This window comes from Petromyzon marinus, assembly GCF_048934315.1.
Source record: "Petromyzon marinus isolate PM22_M1 ecotype Great Lakes invasive population chromosome 69 unlocalized genomic scaffold, UKy_Petmar_22M1.pri1.0 chr69_unloc.2, whole genome shotgun sequence".
Lineage (NCBI taxonomy): Eukaryota > Metazoa > Chordata > Hyperoartia > Petromyzontiformes > Petromyzontidae > Petromyzon > Petromyzon marinus.
This window is the reverse complement of record NW_027422602.1, coordinates 73,092-91,979: the sequence shown is the minus strand read 5'-3', so window position 1 is coordinate 91,979 and position 18,888 is coordinate 73,092. Positions and strand designations below refer to the sequence as shown.

The window sequence follows — 18,888 nt, the reverse complement described above, 5'->3', positions numbered from 1 at the left end:
ACTGTCAGCTGTGATACAGCACCAGCGATAGAGCACTGTCGCCTGTGATACAGCACCAGCGATAGAGAACTGTCGCCTGTGATACAGCACCAGCGATAGAGAACTATCAGCTGTGACACAGCACCAGCGATAGAGAACTGTCGCCTGTGATACAGCACCAGCGATAGAGAACTGTCGCCTGTGACACAGCACCAGCGATGGAGAACTGTCGCCTGTGATACAGCACCAGCGATAGAGAACTGTCACCTGTGATACAGCACCAGCGATAGAGAACTGTCGCCTGTGATACAGCACCAGCGATAGAGAACTATCAGCTGTGATACAGCACCAGCGATAGAGAACTATCAGCTGTGACACAGCACCAGCGATAGAGAACTATCAGCTGTGATACAGCACCAGCGATAGAGAACTATCAGCTGTGATACAGCACCAGCGATAGAGAACTATCAGCTGTGACACAGCACCAGCGATAGAGAACTATCACCTGTGATACAGCACCAGCGATAGAGAACTGTCGCCTGTGATACAGCACCAGCGATAGAGAACTGTCGCCTGTGATACAGCACCAGCGATAGAGAACTGTCGCCTGTGATACAGCACCAGCGATAGAGAACTGTCAGCTGTGATACAGCACCAGCGATAGAGCACCAGCGATAGAGAACTGTCGCCTGTGATACAGCACCAGCGATAGAGAACTATCACCTGTGATACAGCACCAGCGATAGAGAACTGTCGCCTGTGATACAGCACCAGCGATAGAGAACTATCAGCTGTGATACAGCACCAGCGATAGAGAACTATCAGCTGTGATACAGCACCAGCGATAGAGAACTGTCGCCTGTGATACAGCACCAGCGATAGAGAGCTGTCAGCTGTGATACAGCACCAGCGATAGAGCACCAGCGATAGAGAACTGTCGCCTGTGACACAGCACCAGCGATAGAGAACTATCACCTGTGATACAGCACCAGCGATAGAGCACTGTCGCCTGTGATACAGCACCAGCGATAGAGCACTGTCAGCTGTGATACAGCACCTGCGATAGAGCACCAGCGATAGAGAGTTATCAGCTGTGATACAGCACCAGCGATACACCACCAGCAATAGAGAGCTATCACCTGTGATACAGCACCAGCGATAGAGAACTATCAGCTGTGATACAGCACCAACGATAGAGAACTATCACCTGTGACACAGCACCAACGATAGAGCACTATCACCTGTGACACAGCACCAGCGATAGAGAACTATCACCTGTGATACAGCACCAGCAAACAGCTTTACACTACCAGCACTGGCTATTACACTGTGCGCTATAATACTAACCATGTGCCCTACCATACTGGCACTACAGCACCAGCACTTTTAACACTGCCACTAAGACAGCACTCACTCTGCCATGTCCCCGTGTCTCCCCCCGTGTCCTCCTGTGCCCGTGTCTCCCTCTCCCCGTGTCTCTCCCTGTGTCCCCCTCTCCCCGTGTTCTCCTCTCCTCGTGTCTCCCCCCGTCCCCCTCTCCCCGTGTCTCCCCGTGTCCCCCTCTCTCCGTGTCTCTCTCCGTGTCTCCCCCCGTGTCTCTCCCCGTGTCTCTCCCCGTGTCTCTCCCCGTGTCTCCCTCTCCCCGTGTCTCTCCCCGCGTCTCTCCCCGTGTCTCTCCCCGTGTCTCTCCCCGTGTCTCTCCCCGCGTCTCTCCCCGCGTCTCTCCCCGTGTCTCTCCCCGTGTCTCTCCCCCGTGTCTCTCCCCCGTGTCTCTCCCCCATGTCTCTCCCCGCGTCTCTCCCCGCGTCTCTCCCCGCGTCTCTCCCCGCGTCTCTCCCCGTGTCTCTCCCCGTGTCTCTCCCCGTGTCTCTCCCCGTGTCTCTCCCCCGCGTCTCTCCCCGTGTCTCTCCCCGCGTCTCTCCCCGCGTCTCTCCCCGTGTCTCTCCCCGTGTCTCTCCCCGTGTCTCTCCCCCGTGTCTCTCCCCCGTGTCTCTCCCCCGTGTCTCTCCCCGTGTCTCTCCCCGTGTCTCTCCCCGTGTCTCTCCTCGTGTCTCTCCCCGTGTCTCTCCCCGCGTCTCTCCCCGTGTCTCTCCCCGTGTCTCTCCCCGTGTCTCTCCCCGCGTCTCTCCCCGCGTCTCTCCCCGCGTCTCTCCCCGCGTCTCTCCCCGCGTCTCTCCCCGTGTCTCTCCCCGTGTCTCTCCCCGCGTCTCTCCCCGTGTCTCTCCCCCGTGTCTCTCCCCCGTGTCTCTCCCCGTGTCTCTCCCCGTGTCTCTCCTCGTGTCTCTCCCCGTGTCTCTCCCCGCGTCTCTCCCCGTGTCTCTCCCCGTGTCTCTCCCCCGTGTCTCTCCCCGCGTCTCTCCCCGTGTCTCTCCCCGCGTCTCTCCCCGCGTCTCTCCCCGTGTCTCTCCCCGTGTCTCTCCCCGCGTCTCTCCCCGTGTCTCTCCCCGTGTCTCTCCCCCGTGTCTCTCCCCGTGTCTCTCCCCGTGTCTCTCCTCGTGTCTCTCCCCGTGTCTCTCCCCGCGTCTCTCCCCGTGTCTCTCCCCGTGTCTCTCCCCGTGTCTCTCCCCGCGTCTCTCCCCGTGTCTCTCCCCGCGTCTCTCCCCGCGTCTCTCCCCGCGTCTCTCCCCGCGTCTCTCCCCGTGTCTCTCCCCGTGTCTCTCCCCGCGTCTCTCCCCGTGTCTCTCCCCCGTGTCTCTCCCCCGTGTCTCTCCCCGTGTCTCTCCCCGCGTCTCTCCCCGTGTCTCTCCCCGTGTCTCTCCCCGTGTCTCTCCCCGCGTCTCTCCCCGTGTCTCTCCCCGCGTCTCTCCCCGCGTCTCTCCCCGCGTCTCTCCCCGCGTCTCTCCCCGTGTCTCTCCCCGTGTCTCTCCCCGCGTCTCTCCCCGTGTCTCTCCCCCGTGTCTCTCCCCCGTGTCTCTCCCCGTGTCTCTCCCCGCGTCTCTCCCCGTGTCTCTCCCCGTGTCTCTCCCCGCGTCTCTCCCCGCGTCTCTCCCCGCGTCTCTCCCCGCGTCTCTCCCCCGTGTCTCTCCCCCGTGTCTCTCCCCCGTGTCTCTCCCCGTGTCTCTCCCCCGTGTCTCTCCCCGTGTCTCTCCCCGTGTCTCTCTCCGTGTCTCTCCCCGTGTTCCCCTCTCCCCGTGTCTCTCCCCGTGGCTCTCCCCGCGTCTCTCCCCGTGTCTCTCCCCGTGTCTCCCTCTCCCCGTGTCTCTCCCCGTGTCTCTCCCCGTGTCTCTCCCCCGTGTCTCTCCCCCTGTCTCTCCCCCTGTCTCTCCCCGTGTCTCTCCCCGTGTCTCTCCCCGTGTCTCTCCCCGTGTCTCCCTCTCCCCGTGTCTCTCCCCGTGTCTCTCCCCCGTGTCTCTCCCCGTGTCTCTCCCCCGTGTCTCTCCCCGTGTCTCTCCCCGCGTCTCTCCCCGTGTCTCTCCCCGTGTCTCTCCCCGTGTCTCTCCCCGTGTCTCTCCCCGTGTCTCTCTCCGTGTCTCTCCCCGTGTCTCTCCCCGTGTATCTCCCCGCGTCTCTCCCCGCGTCTCTCCCCGTGTCTCTCCCCGCGTCTCTCCCCGTGTCTCTCCCCGTGTCTCTCCCCGTGTCTCTCCCCGCGTCTCTCCCCGTGTCTCTCCCCGCGTCTCTCCCCGCGTCTCTCCCCGCGTCTCTCCCCGCGTCTCTCCCCGCGTCTCTCCCCGTGTCTCTCCCCCGTGTCTCTCCCCCGTGTCTCTCCCCGCGTCTCTCCCCGTGTCTCTCCCCGTGTCTCTCCCCGCGTCTCTCCCCGCGTCTCTCCCCGCGTCTCTCCCCGCGTCTCTCCCCCGTGTCTCTCCCCCGTGTCTCTCCCCCGTGTCTCTCCCCGTGTCTCTCCCCCGTGTCTCTCCCCGTGTCTCTCCCCGTGTCTCTCTCCGTGTCTCTCTCCGTGTCTCTCCCCGTGTCTCTCCCCGTGGCTCTCCCCGCGTCTCTCCCCGTGTCTCTCCCCGTGTCTCCCTCTCCCCGTGTCTCTCCCCGTGTCTCTCCCCGTGTCTCTCCCCCGTGTCTCTCCCCCTGTCTCTCCCCCTGTCTCTCCCCCTGTCTCTCCCCGTGTCTCTCCCCGTGTCTCTCCCCGTGTCTCCCTCTCCCCGTGTCTCTCCCCGTGTCTCTCCCCGTGTCTCTCCCCCGCGTCTCTCCCCGTGTCTCTCCCCCGTGTCTCTCCCCGTGTCTCTCCCCGCGTCTCTCCCCGTGTCTCTCCCCGTGTCTCTCCCCATGTCTCTCCCCGTGTCTCTCCCCGTGTCTCTCCCCGTGTCTCTCCCCGCGTCTCTCCCCCGTGTCTCTCCCCGCGTATCTCCCCGCGTCTCTCCCCGCGTCTCTCCCCCGTGTCTCTCCCTGCGTCTCTCCCCCGTGTCTCTCCCTGCGTCTCTCCCCGCTGTCCGTCTGCAGGCAGAAGACCGGCCTCAAGGAGCTCGAGTTCCTCAAGAAGCTGAATGACGCCGACCCCGACGACAAGTTCCACTGCCTGCGCCTGTACCGCCACTTCACCCACAAGCAGCACCTGTGTCTCGTGTTCGAACCCCTCAGGTAGGGCTCCCTCTCCTCCCTCCCTCACCTCCCTCACCTCCCTCCCCTCCCTCCCTCCCTCTCCTCCCTCTCCTCCCTCCCTCCCTTCCTCTCCTCCCTCTCCTCCCTCACCTCCCTCCCTCTCCTCCCTCCCTCTCCTCCCTTCCTCACCTCCCTCTCCTCCCTCTCCTCCCTCACCTCCCTCCCTCTCCTCCCTCTCCTCCCTCTCCTCCCTCTCCTCCCTCACCTCCCTCTCCTCCCTCTCCTCCATCACCTCCCTCCCCTCCCTCCCCTCCCTCTCCTCCCTCCCCTCCCTCCCCTCCCTCCCTCTCCTCCCTCTCCTCCCTCACCTCCCTCCCCTCCCTCCCTCACCTCCCTCCCTCTCCTCCCTCCCTCCCTCCCTCCCTCTCCTCCCTCACACAGTCTCCCCCGTGTCTCCGTGTGTCTCACACTCCGTGTCTCTGTGTGTCTCACAAAGTCTCCCCCGTGTTTCTGTGTGTCTCACACTCTCCCCCTCGTGTCTCACACTCTCTGTGTGTGTCTCTGTGTGTCTCCCACTCTCTCCCCCCGTGTCTCCGTGTGTCTCACACTCTGTGTGTGTGTCTCACACTCTGTGTGTGTGTCTCACACTCTGTGTGTGTGTCTCACACTCTCTGTGTGTGTCTCACACTCTGTGTGTGTGTCTCACACTCTCTGTGTGTGTCTCACACTCTCTGTGTGTGTCTCACACTCTCTGTGTGTGTCTCACACTCTCTGTGTGTCTCTCACACTCTCTGTGTGTGTCTCACACTCTCTGTGTGTGTCTCACACTCTCTGTGTCTCACACTCTCCCCCTCGTGTCTCACACTCTCTCTGTGTGTCTCCCACACTCTCTCCACGTGTCTCACACTCTCTGTGTGTGTTTCACACTCTCTGTGTGTGTCTCACACTCTCTGTGTGTGTGTCACACTCTCTGTGTGTGTGTCACACTCTCTGTGTGTGTCTCACACTCTCTGTGTCTCACACTCTCTCTGTGTGTGTCTCACACTCTCCCCCTCGTGTCTCACACTCTCTGTGTGTGTCTCACACTCTCTCCACGTGTCTCACACTCTCTGTGTGTGTCTCACACTTTCTCCACGTGTCTCACACTCTCTGTGTGTGTCTCACACTCTGTGTCTCACACTCTCCCCCTCGTGTCTCACACTCTTTGTGTGTGTCTCACACTCTCTCCACGTGTCTCACACTCTCTGTGTGTGTCTCACACTCTCTGTGTGTGTGTCTCACACTCTCTGTGTGTGTCTCACACTCTCTGTGTGTCTCTCACACTCTCTGTGTGTGTCTCACACTCTCTGTGTGTGTCTCACACTCTCTGTGTCTCACACTCTCCCCCTCGTGTCTCACACTCTCTCTGTGTGTCTCCCACACTCTCTCCACGTGTCTCACACTCTCTGTGTGTGTTTCACACTCTCTGTGTGTGTCTCACACTCTCTGTGTGTGTGTCACACTCTCTGTGTGTGTGTCACACTCTCTGTGTGTGTCTCACACTCTCTGTGTCTCACACTCTCTCTGTGTGTGTCTCACACTCTCCCCCTCGTGTCTCACACTCTCTGTGTGTGTCTCACACTCTCTCCACGTGTCTCACACTCTCTGTGTGTGTCTCACACTTTCTCCACGTGTCTCACACTCTCTGTGTGTGTCTCACACTCTGTGTCTCACACTCTCCCCCTCGTGTCTCACACTCTTTGTGTGTGTCTCACACTCTCTCCACGTGTCTCACACTCTCTGTGTGTGTCTCACACTCTCTCCACGTGTCTCACACTCTCTGTGTGTGTCTCACACTTTCTCCACGTGTCTCACACTCTCTGTGTGTGTCTCACACTCTGTGTCTCACACTCTCCCCCTCGTGTCTCACACTCTCTGTGTGTGTCTCACACTCTCTCCACGTGTCTCACACTCTCTGTGTGTGTCTCACACTCTCTCCACGTGTCTCACACTCTCTGTGTGTGTCTCACACTCTCTGTGTGTGTCTCACACTCTGTGTGTGTGTCTCACACTCTCTGTGTGTGTCTCACACTCTCTCCACGTGTCTCACACTCTCTGTGTGTGTCTCACACTCTCTGTGTGTGTCTCACACTCTCTGTGTCTCACACTCTCCCCCTCGTGTCTCACACTCTCTGTGTGTGTCTCACACTCTCTGTGTGTGTCTCACACTCTCTCCACGTGTCTCACACTCTCTGTGTGTGTCTCACACTCTCTGTGTGTGTCTCACACTCTCTGTGTGTGTCTCACACTCTCTGTGTGTGTCTCACACTCTCTCCACGTGTCTCACATTCTCTCCACGTGTCTCACACTCTTTCTGTGTGTGTCTCACACTCTCTGTGTCTCACACTCTCTCCACGTGTCTCACACTCTCTGTGTGTGTCTCACACTCTCTGTGTGTCTCCCACACTCTCTCCACGTGTCTCACACTCTCTGTGTGTGTCTCACACTCTCTGTGTGTGTCTCACACTCTCTGTGTGTGTCTCACACTCTCTCTGTGTGTGTCTCACACTCTCTCTGTGTGTGTCTCACACTCTCTGTGTGTGTCTCACACTCTCTGTGTCTCACACTCTCTCCACGTGTCTCACACTCTCTCTGTGTGTCTCCCCCTCTCTCTCCACGTGTCTCACACTCTCTCTGTGTGTGTCTCTCACTCTCTGTGTGTGTCTCACACTCTCTGTGTGTGTCTCACACTCTCTGTGTCTCACACTCTCCCCCTCGTGTCTCACACTCTCTGTGTGTCTCTCACACACTCTCTCCACGTGTCTCACACTCTCTCTGTGTGTGTCTCACACTCTCTCCACGTGTCTCACACTCTCTGTGTGTGTCTCACACTTTCTCCACGTGTCTCACACTCTCTGTGTGTGTCTCACACTCTCTGTGTCTCACACCCTCCCCCTCGTGTCTCACACTCTCTCTGTGTGTCTCACACTCTCTCTCCACGTGTCTCACACTCTCTGTGTGTCTCACACTCTCTCTGTGTGTGTCTCACACTCTCTGTGTGTGTCTCACACTCTCTGTGTGTGTCTCACACTCTCTCTGTGTGTGTCTCACACTCTCTGTGTGTGTCTCACACTCTCTGTGTGTGTCTCACACTCTCTGTGTGTGTCTCACACTCTCTGTGTGTGTCTCACACTCTCTGTGTGTGTCTCACACTCTCTGTGTGTGTCTCACACTCTCTGTATGTGTCTCACACTCTCTGTGTGTGTCTCACACTCTCTCCACGTGTCTCACACTCTCTGTGTGTGTCCCACACTCTCTCCACGTGTCTCACACTCTCTGTGGGTGTCTCACACTCTCTGTGTCTCACACTCTCCCCCTCGTGTCTCACACTCTCTGTGTGTCTCTCACACACTCTCTCCACGTGTCTCACACTCTCTCTGTGTGTGTCTCACACTCTCTCCACGTGTCTCACACTCTCTGTGTGTGTCTCACACTTTCTCCACGTGTCTCACACTCTCTGTGTGTGTCTCACACTCTCTGTGTCTCACACCCTCCCCCTCGTGTCTCACACTCTCTCTGTGTGTCTCACACTCTCTCTCCACGTGTCTCACACTCTCTGTGTGTCTCACACTCTCTCTGTGTGTGTCTCACACTCTCTGTGTGTGTCTCACACTCTCTGTGTGTGTCTCACACTCTCTCTGTGTGTGTCTCACACTCTCTGTGTGTGTCTCACACTCTCTGTGTGTGTCTCACACTCTCTGTGTGTGTCTCACACTCTCTGTGTGTGTCTCACACTCTCTGTGTGTGTCTCACACTCTCTGTATGTGTCTCACACTCTCTGTGTGTGTCTCACACTCTCTCCACGTGTCTCACACTCTCTGTGTGTGTCCCACACTCTCTCCACGTGTCTCACACTCTCTGTGGGTGTCTCACACTCTCTGTGTCTCACACTCTCCCCCTCGTGTCTCACACTCTGTGTGTCTCCCACACTCTCTCCACGTGTCTCACACTCTCTCTGTGTGTGTCTCCGTGTGTCTCACACTCTCTCCTCGTGTCTCACACTCTCTCCACGTGTCTCACATTCTCTCTGTGTGTCTCCCCCTCTCTCTCTCCTCGTGTCTCACACTCTCTGTGTGTGTCTCCGTGTGTCTCACACTCTCCCCCTCGTATCTCACACTCTCTGTGTGTGTCTCACACTCTCTCCCCCCGTGTCTCCGTGTGTCTCACACTCTCTGTGTGTGTCTCACACTCTCTGTGTGTGTCTCACACTCTCTGTGTGTGTCTCACACTCTCTGTGTGTGTCTCACACTCTCTGTGTGTGTCTCACACTCTCTGTGTGTGTCTCACACTCTCTGTGTGTGTCTCACACTCTCTGTGTGTGTCTCACACTCTCTGTGTGTGTCTCACACTCTCTCTGTGTGTCTCACACTCTCTGTGTGTGTCTCACACTCTCTGTGTGTGTCTCACACTCTCTGTGTGTGTCTCACACTCTCTGTGTCTCACTCTCCCCCTCGTGTCTCACACTCTCTGTGTGTGTCTCACACACTCTGTGTGTGTCTCACACTCTCTGTGTGTGTCTCACACTCTCTCCACGTGTCTCACACTCTCTGTGTGTGTCTCACACTCTCTGTGTCTCACACTCTCCCCCTCGTGTCTCACACTCTCTGTGTGTGTCTCACACTCTCTGTGTGTCTCCCCCTCTCTCTCCACGTGTCTCACACTCTCTGTGTGTGTCTCCCCCTCTCTCTGTGTGTCTCACACTCTCTGTGTGTCTCTCACACTCTCTCCACGTGTCTCTCACACTCTCTCTCTCTGTGTGTGCCTCTCCCCCTCTCTCTCTCTCCCTCTCCACCACCACCAACTTCCCCCGCTCCACCCCCGCTCCACCCCCGCGCTGTCCAGCATGAACCTGCGTGAGGTGCTGAAGAAGTACGGCAAGGACGTGGGGCTGCACATTAAGGCGGTGCGCTCCTACAGCCAGCAGCTCTTCCTGGCGCTCAAGCTGCTCAAGAAGTGCAACATCCTGCACGCCGACATCAAGCCCGACAACATCCTGGTGCGGGGTGCGGTGGGCGGGCGGGATGGGTACTTGATGATGTCGCAAAGTTGGGGGGCACAGTGCGTGCGTTTGGCGGTGGGGGGTGGGGGGGGGGGACCCCCCCTAACCCTCCCCGCGTGGCCCCCTGCCATGACTCCTGTCCCCCCCCCCTCCGCCCGCCCAGGTGAACGAGTCCAAGACGATCCTGAAGCTGTGCGACTTTGGTTCCGCGTCGCACATCGCCGACTGTGACATCACCCCCTACCTCGTGAGCCGCTTCTACCGCGCACCCGAGATCGGTGAGCGCTGGGGGGTGAGGGCTGAGGGGTGAGGGGTGAGGGGTCGAGGGGTGAGGGGTGGAGGGGCGAGTGCATGAGAGGTGAGGGGTGGGGATTGACGATGGCGGTGGAGCGGTGGCGCAGCAGTTGGCACGCTGCGGCTTCAAACCCCGGCCCACCCGACTTCGAATCCCGCTCGGGTCATGCAGCACCGGTGACGATTGTCCGAGCCGGTCACGAACCTGGTGCTGTGCGGTGTGTGTAGTAGTAAAACATCGCCACCGGGGAGACAAAGGCGGCCGGGCGTGGCGCTGGCCACCCACCCCCCTCGTGTGCCACCGTTCCGGCCTACACAGGTGCTCGCTAACAGCGCTTGCCCCCCATGGCATGTTCAGGCTGTGCTGGGGATCTTTGTCTTTGGCGAGTCTCTGCGCCTCTCCGCGATGAATCTGCGAGTCCTTAACACCGCACGTAGCCGACCGTGCTAATCGGAGGTGCGGGGTAAGGACGCCAAGCCACGGTTCTCTGCACGGACTTCGCCGGTGTCAGTGTGCGCGAGTCCGTGGGGGTCTCTGCGCGAGCCTTTGTACGGGCGTACGTTTGAACCGCGTAGCCAACCTCACCATTGCCTCCCCGCCACGTCCATTGCGGACCCGCCCGCCCGCCCGCCCCACCCCGGCTGCCAGTGATCGGCAAGGCCTACGACTACGCCATCGACATGTGGTCCGTGGGCTGCACGCTGTACGAGCTGTACACGGGACGCATCCTCTTCCCCGGAAAGACCAACAACCACATGGTCAAGCTCATGATGGACCTCAAGGGAAAGATGCCCAACAAGGTGAGCCGGGGGCGGGGAGGGGTGGCAGCGTCGCGGTACGAAACCGGCGGCCCAGTGGCGATTCTCCGAATCGGTCCTGGGCCTCCCCTAGGTCGGCTCGGCCTCAAATTAGTTGCCTGGTACGGTGGTGTGGTAGTAAACATCGCCACTGGGGGGAGACAAAGGCGGCCGGGCGTGGTGCTGGCCGCCCACCCCCTCGTGCGCCACCGTGCCGGCCTTCACAGGTGCTGCTCGCTGTAACGGCACTTGCCCCAACAGTCTGTCAAGGCTATACACGGGGGATCTTTGTTTTAGCTATCGCCATTACAGAAGAGGGTCGTGAGCATTGTGGCACGTGTATGTGTGTGTGGGTCTCTGTGTGAGTCTATGGGTCTCTTCGTGAGTCTATGGGTCTCTGTGTGAGTCTATGGGTCTCTTTGTGAGTCTGGGTCTCTGTGTGAGTCTATGGGTCTCTTCGTGAGTCTATGGGTCTCTGTGTGAGTCTATGGGTCTCTGTATGAGTCTATGGGTCTGTGTGTGAGTCTATGGGTCTCTGTGTGAGTCTATGGGTCTCTGTGTGAGTTTATGGGTCTCTGTGTGAGTCTATGGGTCTCTGTGTGAGTCTATGGGTCTCTGTGTTAGTCTATGGGTCTCTGGGTGAGTCTATGGTTCTGTGTGTGAGTCTATGGGTCTGTGTGTGAGTCTATGGGTCTCTGTGTGAGTCTATGGGTCTCTGTGAGTCTATGGGTCTCTGTGTGAGTCTATGGGTCTCTGTGTGAGTTTATGGGTCTCTGTGTGAGTTTATGGGTCTCTGTGTGAGTCTATGGGTCTCTGTGTGAGTCTATGGGTCTCTGTGTGAGTTTATGGGTCTCTGTATGAGTCTATGGGTCTCTGTGTGAGTCTATGGGTCTGTGTGTGAGTCATTGGTCTCTGTGTGAGTCTATGGGTCTCTGTGTGAGTCTATGGGTCTCTGTGTGAGTCTATGGGTCTCTGTGTGAATCTATGGGTCTCTGTGATGAGTCTATGGGTCTCTGTGTGAGTCTATGGGTCTCTGTGTGAGTCTATGGGTCTCTGTGTGAGTCTATGGGTCTGTGTGTGAGTCATTGGTCTCTGTGTGAGTCTATGGGTCTCTGTGTGAGTTTATGGGTCTCTGTGTGAGTCTATGGGTCTCTGTGTGAGTCTAATGGTGTGGGGTTTATTGTCACAGTGGGTGCTGTGCGTTTGGCTTTTTTCCTTTTTACGCCTAATTCATTTACGTTTCTTGTCCTTCCCGCACAGCTCCGATTCGCGCGGTTGGCTTCCGACGGTGGTGCGAAAGTTGTTCAACATAACATAGACTCACACAGAGACCCATAGACTCACACAGAGACCCATAGACTCACACAGCGACCCATAGACTCACAGAGACCCATAGACTCACACAGCGACCCATAGACTCACAGAGACCCATAGACTCACACAGAGACACATAGACTCTCACAGAGACCCATAGACTCACAGAGACCCATAGACTCACAAATAGACCCATAGACTCACTACACAAACACCCATAGACTCACTACACATAGCCCCATAGACTCACACAGAGGCCCATAGACTCACACAGAGACCCATAGACTCACACAGAGACCCATAGACTCACACAGCGACCCACAGAATTACACAGAGACCCATAGACTCACTACACAGACACCCATAGACTAACTACACAGAGACCCACAGACTCACAGAGACCCATAGACTCACAAAGAGACCCATAGACTCACAGAGACCCATAGACTCACCACACAGAGACCCACAGACTCACCACACAGAGACCCACAGACTCACCACACAGAGACCCATAGACTCACAGAGACCCATAAACTCACAAAGATACCCATAGACTCACCACACAGAGACCCATAGACTCACCACACAGAGACCCATAGACTCACCACACAGAAACCCATAGACTCATCACACAGAGACCCATAGACTCATCACACAGAGACCCATAGACTCACCACACAGAGACTCATAGACTCATCACACAGAGACCCATAGACTCACCACACAGAGACCCATAGACTCACCACACAGAGACCCATAGACTCACCGCTCAGAGACCCACAAACTCACCACACAGAGACCCACAGACTCACAACACAGAGACCCACATACTCACCACACAGAGACCCATAGACTCACCACACAGAGACCCATAGACTCACCACACAGAGACCCATAGACTCACCACACAGAGACCCACAGACTCACCACACAGAGACCCACAGACTCACCACACAGAGACCCACAGACTCACCACACAGAGACCCACAGACTCACCACACAGAGACCCATAGACTCACCACACAGAGACCCATAGACTCACCACACAGAGACCCATAGACTCACCACACAGAGACCCACAGACTCACCACACAGAGACCCACAGACTCACCACACAGACCCACAGTTGTCCTTCCTCCGCACCTCTGATTAGCCCGGCTGGCTATGAAGTTCACCTCTCTCTTTTTGTCTGGAGGATCCTGCCACGTTTTTTGACGATGTTGTTGTTGCTGCTGTTGTTGTTGCTGCTGTTGTTGCGTGCGATCCCATTTGAGTGGTTTGCAGGTAACATTTTAGCATTGGGGAATGCGAGTTTGGCCAATTCCACTTCCACTGTGAGTGTGGATTTAGCCACGGGAGGTAACCGGAGGTTCCTGCACCAAAACCGACTCAGAACAGAGTGGGAGAGAAGACACAAAAGTCTATTCTAGATTTGAAGCTTTCGTGACTGCAAGGATCCATACTCTTTGGTTCTATTCGCTAAAGTCACCACGTAGGTAAAAAAATTTTTATATAACAACACCTGATGAAGGCCGCTTGTGTTGTGGACGAAACGTCGTGATTTTTTGTTGTTTTATTTTTTTACCTACGTGGTGACTTTACCGAATAGAACCAAAGAGTACACAAACTCTGTTCCATTAAACTACTCCTACTGCTGCTTTTTTTTTTAAAAAAAAAACGACTTCATTTTTATTTCGCCGGGTGCAAGGCCCCGGTGAGCTGCCTCTAGGCATTCGTCAGAAGCGACAAACCGGCCATCACAAACGGTAGCAGCCCAACGCCGGCGGCTCATCGCCATCGCCGCGTGTGGCGAATTCACAGCAGCAGCAGCAGCAGCAGCGGCGGGCCCCCCGATACTCTAGGGAACGTGGAAACCGGACGATCCTCGGTCCGCCAACGGTCTTGAGGATCGCCGCATCACGTGGCCCCCCCCCCTTCCCGGAGAGGAGAGTGACCGCAGTCGCCGGCGGCACCGGCCGCGCGTGTGTGACGCTGTGTGTGTGTGACGCTGTGTGTGTGTGTGACGCTGTGCGTGTGTGACGCTGTGTGTGTGTGCGCGTGTGTGACGCTGTGCGCATGTGTGTGTGTGTGCGTGTGTGACGCTGTGTGTGTGCGCGTGTGTGTGCGTGTGCGCGTGTGTGACGCTGTGTGTGTGTGTGTGTGCGTGTGTGTGTGCGTGTGTGTGTGTGCTCCAGATGATCCGGAAAGGGACATTCAAAGATCAGCACTTTGACCAAAACCTCAACTTCATGTACATTGAGGTGGACAAGGTCACAGAGAGGGTGAGACACTTGGGGACGCGGGAGACGCGGGGGACAGAGAGGCACGGGGAGTCACGGGTGGCGTGGGGACACGGGAGACAGAGAGACACGGGAGACACGGGTAGAGAGACACGGGAGACACGGGTAGCGTGAGGACACGGGAGACAGAGAGACACGGGAGTCACGGGTGGCATGGGGACACGGGGACAGAGAGACACGGGGAGTCACGGGTGGCGTGGAGACACGGGAGACAGAGAGACACGGGAGACACGGGTAGCGTGAGGACACGGGAGACAGAGAGACACGGGGAGTCACGGGTGTCGTGGGGACACGGGAGACAGAGAGACACGGGAGACACGGGTAGCGTGAGGACACGGGAGACAGAGAGACACGGGGAGTCACGGGTGGCGTGGGGACACGGGGACAGAGAGACACGGGAGACACGGGTAGCGTGGGGACACGGGAGACACGGGAGACACGGGAGACACGGGAGTCACGGGTGGCGTGGAGACACGGGAGACAGAGAGACACGGGGAGTCACGGGTGGCGTGGAGACACGGGAGACAGGAGACACGGGAGTCACGGGTGGCGTGGAGACACGGGAGACAGAGAGACACGGGAGTCACGGGTGGCGTGGAGACACGGGAGACAGAGAGACACGGGAGTCACGGGTGGCGTGGAGACACGGGAGACAGAGAGACACGGGAGTCACGGGTGGCGTGGAGACACGGGAGACAGAGAGACACGGGAGTCACGGGTGGCGTGGAGACACGGGAGACTGGAGACATGGGAGTCACAGGTGGCGTGGGGACACGGGTGACAGGAGACACGGGTAGAATGGGGATACGGGGACACGGAGAGACCTCTTGGACCTTGTGACTTGGCTACACAACGCAGGGAAGGAGGTTCGTTGGCAGCCAGGGGGTACAATTCAAATGGCGACTTCGGAAATCTCATCCGGAATTATCCTCATACAGCGTCACAGCCTCAAGACCTCTGACACCTCCTCCCCCCACCCTCCTCCCCCCATCCTACCTCCTCCTCCTCCTCCCTCCCCCCGCTCCTCATCATCATTATCCTTACACTCCTCCTGCTCATTGTCCTCATCGTCCTCATCATCATCCTCCTTCCACCCTCCTCCTCCCATCCTACCTCCTCTTCCCCCCTCCCCCCGCTCATCATCATTATCCTTACACTCCTCCTGCTCATTGTCCTCATCACCACCATCACCACCACCACCACCAACATCATCCTCCTCCTCTTACTCCCCTCCCCTCCCCTCCCCTCCTCCCCCCCTCCACACGATCACCACCACCACCACCACCACGCGCAGGAGAAGGTGACCATCATGAGCTCCATCAACCCCACCAAGGACCTGCTGGCCGAGCTGGTGGGCTTCCAGCGGCTGCCCGAGGAGCAGCGAAAGAAGGTCCTGCAGCTTCGCGAGCTGCTGGAGCAGACGCTGATGCTCGACCCGGCCAAGCGAGTCTCCATCAACCAGGCGCTGCAGCACCCCTTCATCCAGGAGAAGATCCTCTAGTGGGGAGGCGGTGGATGGGGTCGGGAGGCGGGAGGAGGCGGGAGGAGGCGGGAGGCCGATTGCCTGCCGCCGCCGCTTTGGTCGTGGTCGGTTGGCATTTGTTGGCGGCGGGGAGAAGACGACAAAGCCGCCGCTGCCGCCCCGGCGTTAGAGGAGAGGACATTTGGCTCGTGAAGGGACCAGGGTTTTGGATTTCGGTTGGGGGGGGGGGGGGGTTCCGGTGGGTGGGTGGGTGGGGGGGTGGGTGGGTGGTGGGTGGGTGGGTGGGGGAGTTTTTTTTAACGGTGCGTGAGAGAAGGAGCGGCAGGGAATTTTTTTTCCCAAGGCGGCGGAGGTAGGAGAGGTGAGTTGTTGTTACCGGTACCGTCGGCCAATCACGGGGCGGGGCGGGGGCGGTTGTCGCTGCCGATCGACCAATCGCAGACGGGCGAGCGGGAGGTGGGGGGGGGGGGTGGGAAAGCCGTTGACCAATCGTGAGAGAGCAGCTGACAACTGTTGGCCAATGAAGCGGTCTCTGACCGGAGGGGGGGTCGAGCACTTTCCCGCCGTTGACCAATCACGAGAGAGAGAGAGTTGTCAGCCTGCCGCAGAGAAAGATGTTTCCACTTTCAAGCGATATTAGAACAAACTAGTTTTACTTTACCAGGTAAGGCCCCGCTGAGTTGTCTAGTTCTTTTTTGGAAAAGTATATAGCAGCCCAAACATGCTTTGAGACGCACGTTTTGTGTGTTTTTTTTAAATGTGGAGGGAAAAATCGTGAGAAAAATCGACTCCGAGAGAGAGACAGAGAGAGAGACAGACAGAGAGAGAGACAGACAGAGAGAGAGACAGACAGAGAGACAGACACGCAAGCTCCCAATGTCGAGCAGCGGGTCATCGGGTTGGGGATCGAACCCACGACCTCCTGAGACAAGCGGTCGCGAGGTCGTCAACATCCTCCCAGCCACCGTGGCGAACAGCTGTCGTCTCCCTCCCTCCCCTCCCTCCCTCTCCTCCCTCCCTCCCTCCCTACCTCCCTCCCTCCCTCCCTCCCCTCCCTCCCCCCCCTCCCTCCCTCTCCTCCCTCCCTCCCTCCCTACCTCCCTCCCTCCCTCCCTCCCCTCCCTCCCCCCCCTCCCTCCCTCTCCTCCCTCCCTCCCTCCCTACCTCCCTCCCTCCCTCCCCTCCCTCCCTCCCTCCCCTCCCTCTCCTCCCTCCCTCTCCTCCGTCCCTCCCTCTCCTCCCCTCCCTCCCTCCCCTCCCTCCCTCCCTCTCCTCCCTCTCCTCCCTTCCTCCCTTCCCTCCCTCCCTCCCTCACCTCCCTCTCCTCCCTCCCTCCCCTCCACTTCCTCCTCCTCCCTCTCCGCAATTGAGCGACACCGGCGATCTCGCATCCTGGACGTCAAACCGATGGCCAGGCACCGGCACCACCGCCCCCACCGCCTCACCGCCGCCCCCCCGGCACCACCGCCCCCCCGGCACCACCGCCCCCACCGCCTCGCCACCGCCCCCGCCGCCGCCTTGAGCCACCTCTCCAGTTCACCGGCGTTTGCTTTCTGTGGGATAGATTTTTGAGGGGTTGCGGGAGCTAGGGGATTGAAGGATTTGTGTTGGGGTTGGAGAGGGAGAGGCGCCGACGGTGTACCTCCTCTGCTGTGGGGGGGGGGGGGGGGGCGTGGTGGCCCCCCCCCGTTTTTTTAGGGGGGGGGGAGTCGGGGGGTGGGAGCGTCTGACGGTTTAACAGTAAACAAAAACGAATCAAATCCTCCCCCCTACACGCGAGAACGGCGCGAGTCGTGGCGTCCCCTGGCCCCGTCCACGTTCCGCGGTGTAGCTGTCGGCCGCACTCCCCCACGGGTTTTAGTTTTTACCACGGCCACGTGCGGCGATGTGCGAGCGGCGACGTCCGTGCGCTGTCGACGAGTTTAATTTTACTCCGTCATTTCTCTTTTTTTTAAAAACTCCGCGCCCACCGCTCGCTCGCTCTCTCGCTCGCTCTCAACGCGCCTCGCCCGCCCGCAGGTGAGATTGGGCCTGTGCGGGGGGGCGGGGAATAAATAAATAAATCGTGAGAATTTGAAAGGAAATCGCGACGAAAACCATACACACACCCCGCCTGCGTGTGCATCGGTGTGTTGAGAGAGGGGGGTTGTTGTGTATCGGTGTCTTCGCTGTGTGTGGGAGTGATCGGGAGAGAGAGAGGGTTGTTGTGTATCGGTGTCTTCGCCGTGTGTGGGAGTGATCGGTGGTAGGCAACGTGGAGAGATTGGGTTGTGTACCGCCGTCTTCGCCGTGTGTGGGAGTGATCGGGAGAGAGAGAGAGAGGGGGTTGTGTACCGCCGTCTTCGCCGTGTGTGGGAGTGATCGGGAGAGAGAGAGGGTTGTGTACCGGCGCCTTCGCCGTGTGTGGGAGTGAACGGTGGTAGGCAACTTGGAGAGAGAGAGAGAGAGGGGGTTGTGTACCGCCGTCTTCGCCGTGTGTGGGAGTGATCGGGTGCGTGGTTTCGGATTTGGAATTTTCGCCTCGAACCCGACTGGAATCATTTCCTCCTTGGTTCTTCCGGTGGAGTCACGTAGGAAGAAAATAAATTAAGTAATGGAGTGTCGACGTTTCGATTGCAACACAAGCAACCGTGATCAGGTAGAACTACATTTGAGAGAGAGACACGCAACACGGACACGGAGACCACACAGAGACACACAACATAGACACATACAGTGTCTCTATGTGTCTCTCTGTGTGTCTCTTTGTTGTCTCTCTGCTTGTGTGTCTGTGTTGTGTGTCTCTCTGTGTTGTGTCTCTGCTTGTGTGTCTATGTTGTGTGTCTCTGTGTGTGTCTCTGTGTTGTCTCTCTGCTTGTGTGTTTATGTTGTGTGTCTCTCTGTGTGTCTCTGTTGTCTCTCTCTGTGTGTCTGTGTGTCTATGTTGTGTGTCTCTGTGTTGTCTCTCTGTGTGTCTCTGTGTATGTTGTGTGTCTCTCTGTGTGTCTCTGTGTCTCTCTGTGTGTCTGTGTGTCTCTGTGTTGTCTCTCTGTGTTGTCTCTCTGTGTGTCTATGTTGTGTGTCTCTGTGTGTCTCTGTGTTGTCTGTCTGTGTGTCTTTGTGTTGTCTCTCAGTGTCTATGTTGTGTGTCTCTGTGTTGTCTGTTGTCTCTCTCTGTGTTGTCTCTGTGTCTTTGTGTATGTTGTGTGTCTGTG

At 58.0% G+C, this 18,888-nt stretch overlaps 1 protein-coding gene across 1 annotated transcript in view; it reads left to right on the top strand.

Moving 5' to 3' along the window:
* The window catches only part of LOC116957054 (uncharacterized), a 53,307-nt gene extending 37,393 nt beyond the window's left edge, over window positions 1–15,914 (top strand). The window contains exons 13-18 of the mRNA XM_076058253.1: window positions 4,369–4,506; window positions 9,349–9,502; window positions 9,669–9,783; window positions 10,449–10,600; window positions 14,107–14,193; window positions 15,506–15,914. Coding sequence (XP_075914368.1) covers window positions 4,369–4,506; window positions 9,349–9,502; window positions 9,669–9,783; window positions 10,449–10,600; window positions 14,107–14,193; window positions 15,506–15,712 — 853 coding nt within the window. The 3' untranslated portion in view covers window positions 15,713–15,914. The remainder of the gene's footprint in view (window positions 1–4,368; window positions 4,507–9,348; window positions 9,503–9,668; window positions 9,784–10,448; window positions 10,601–14,106; window positions 14,194–15,505) is intronic.
* The last annotated feature ends 2,974 nt before the right edge of the window (window positions 15,915–18,888 follow it).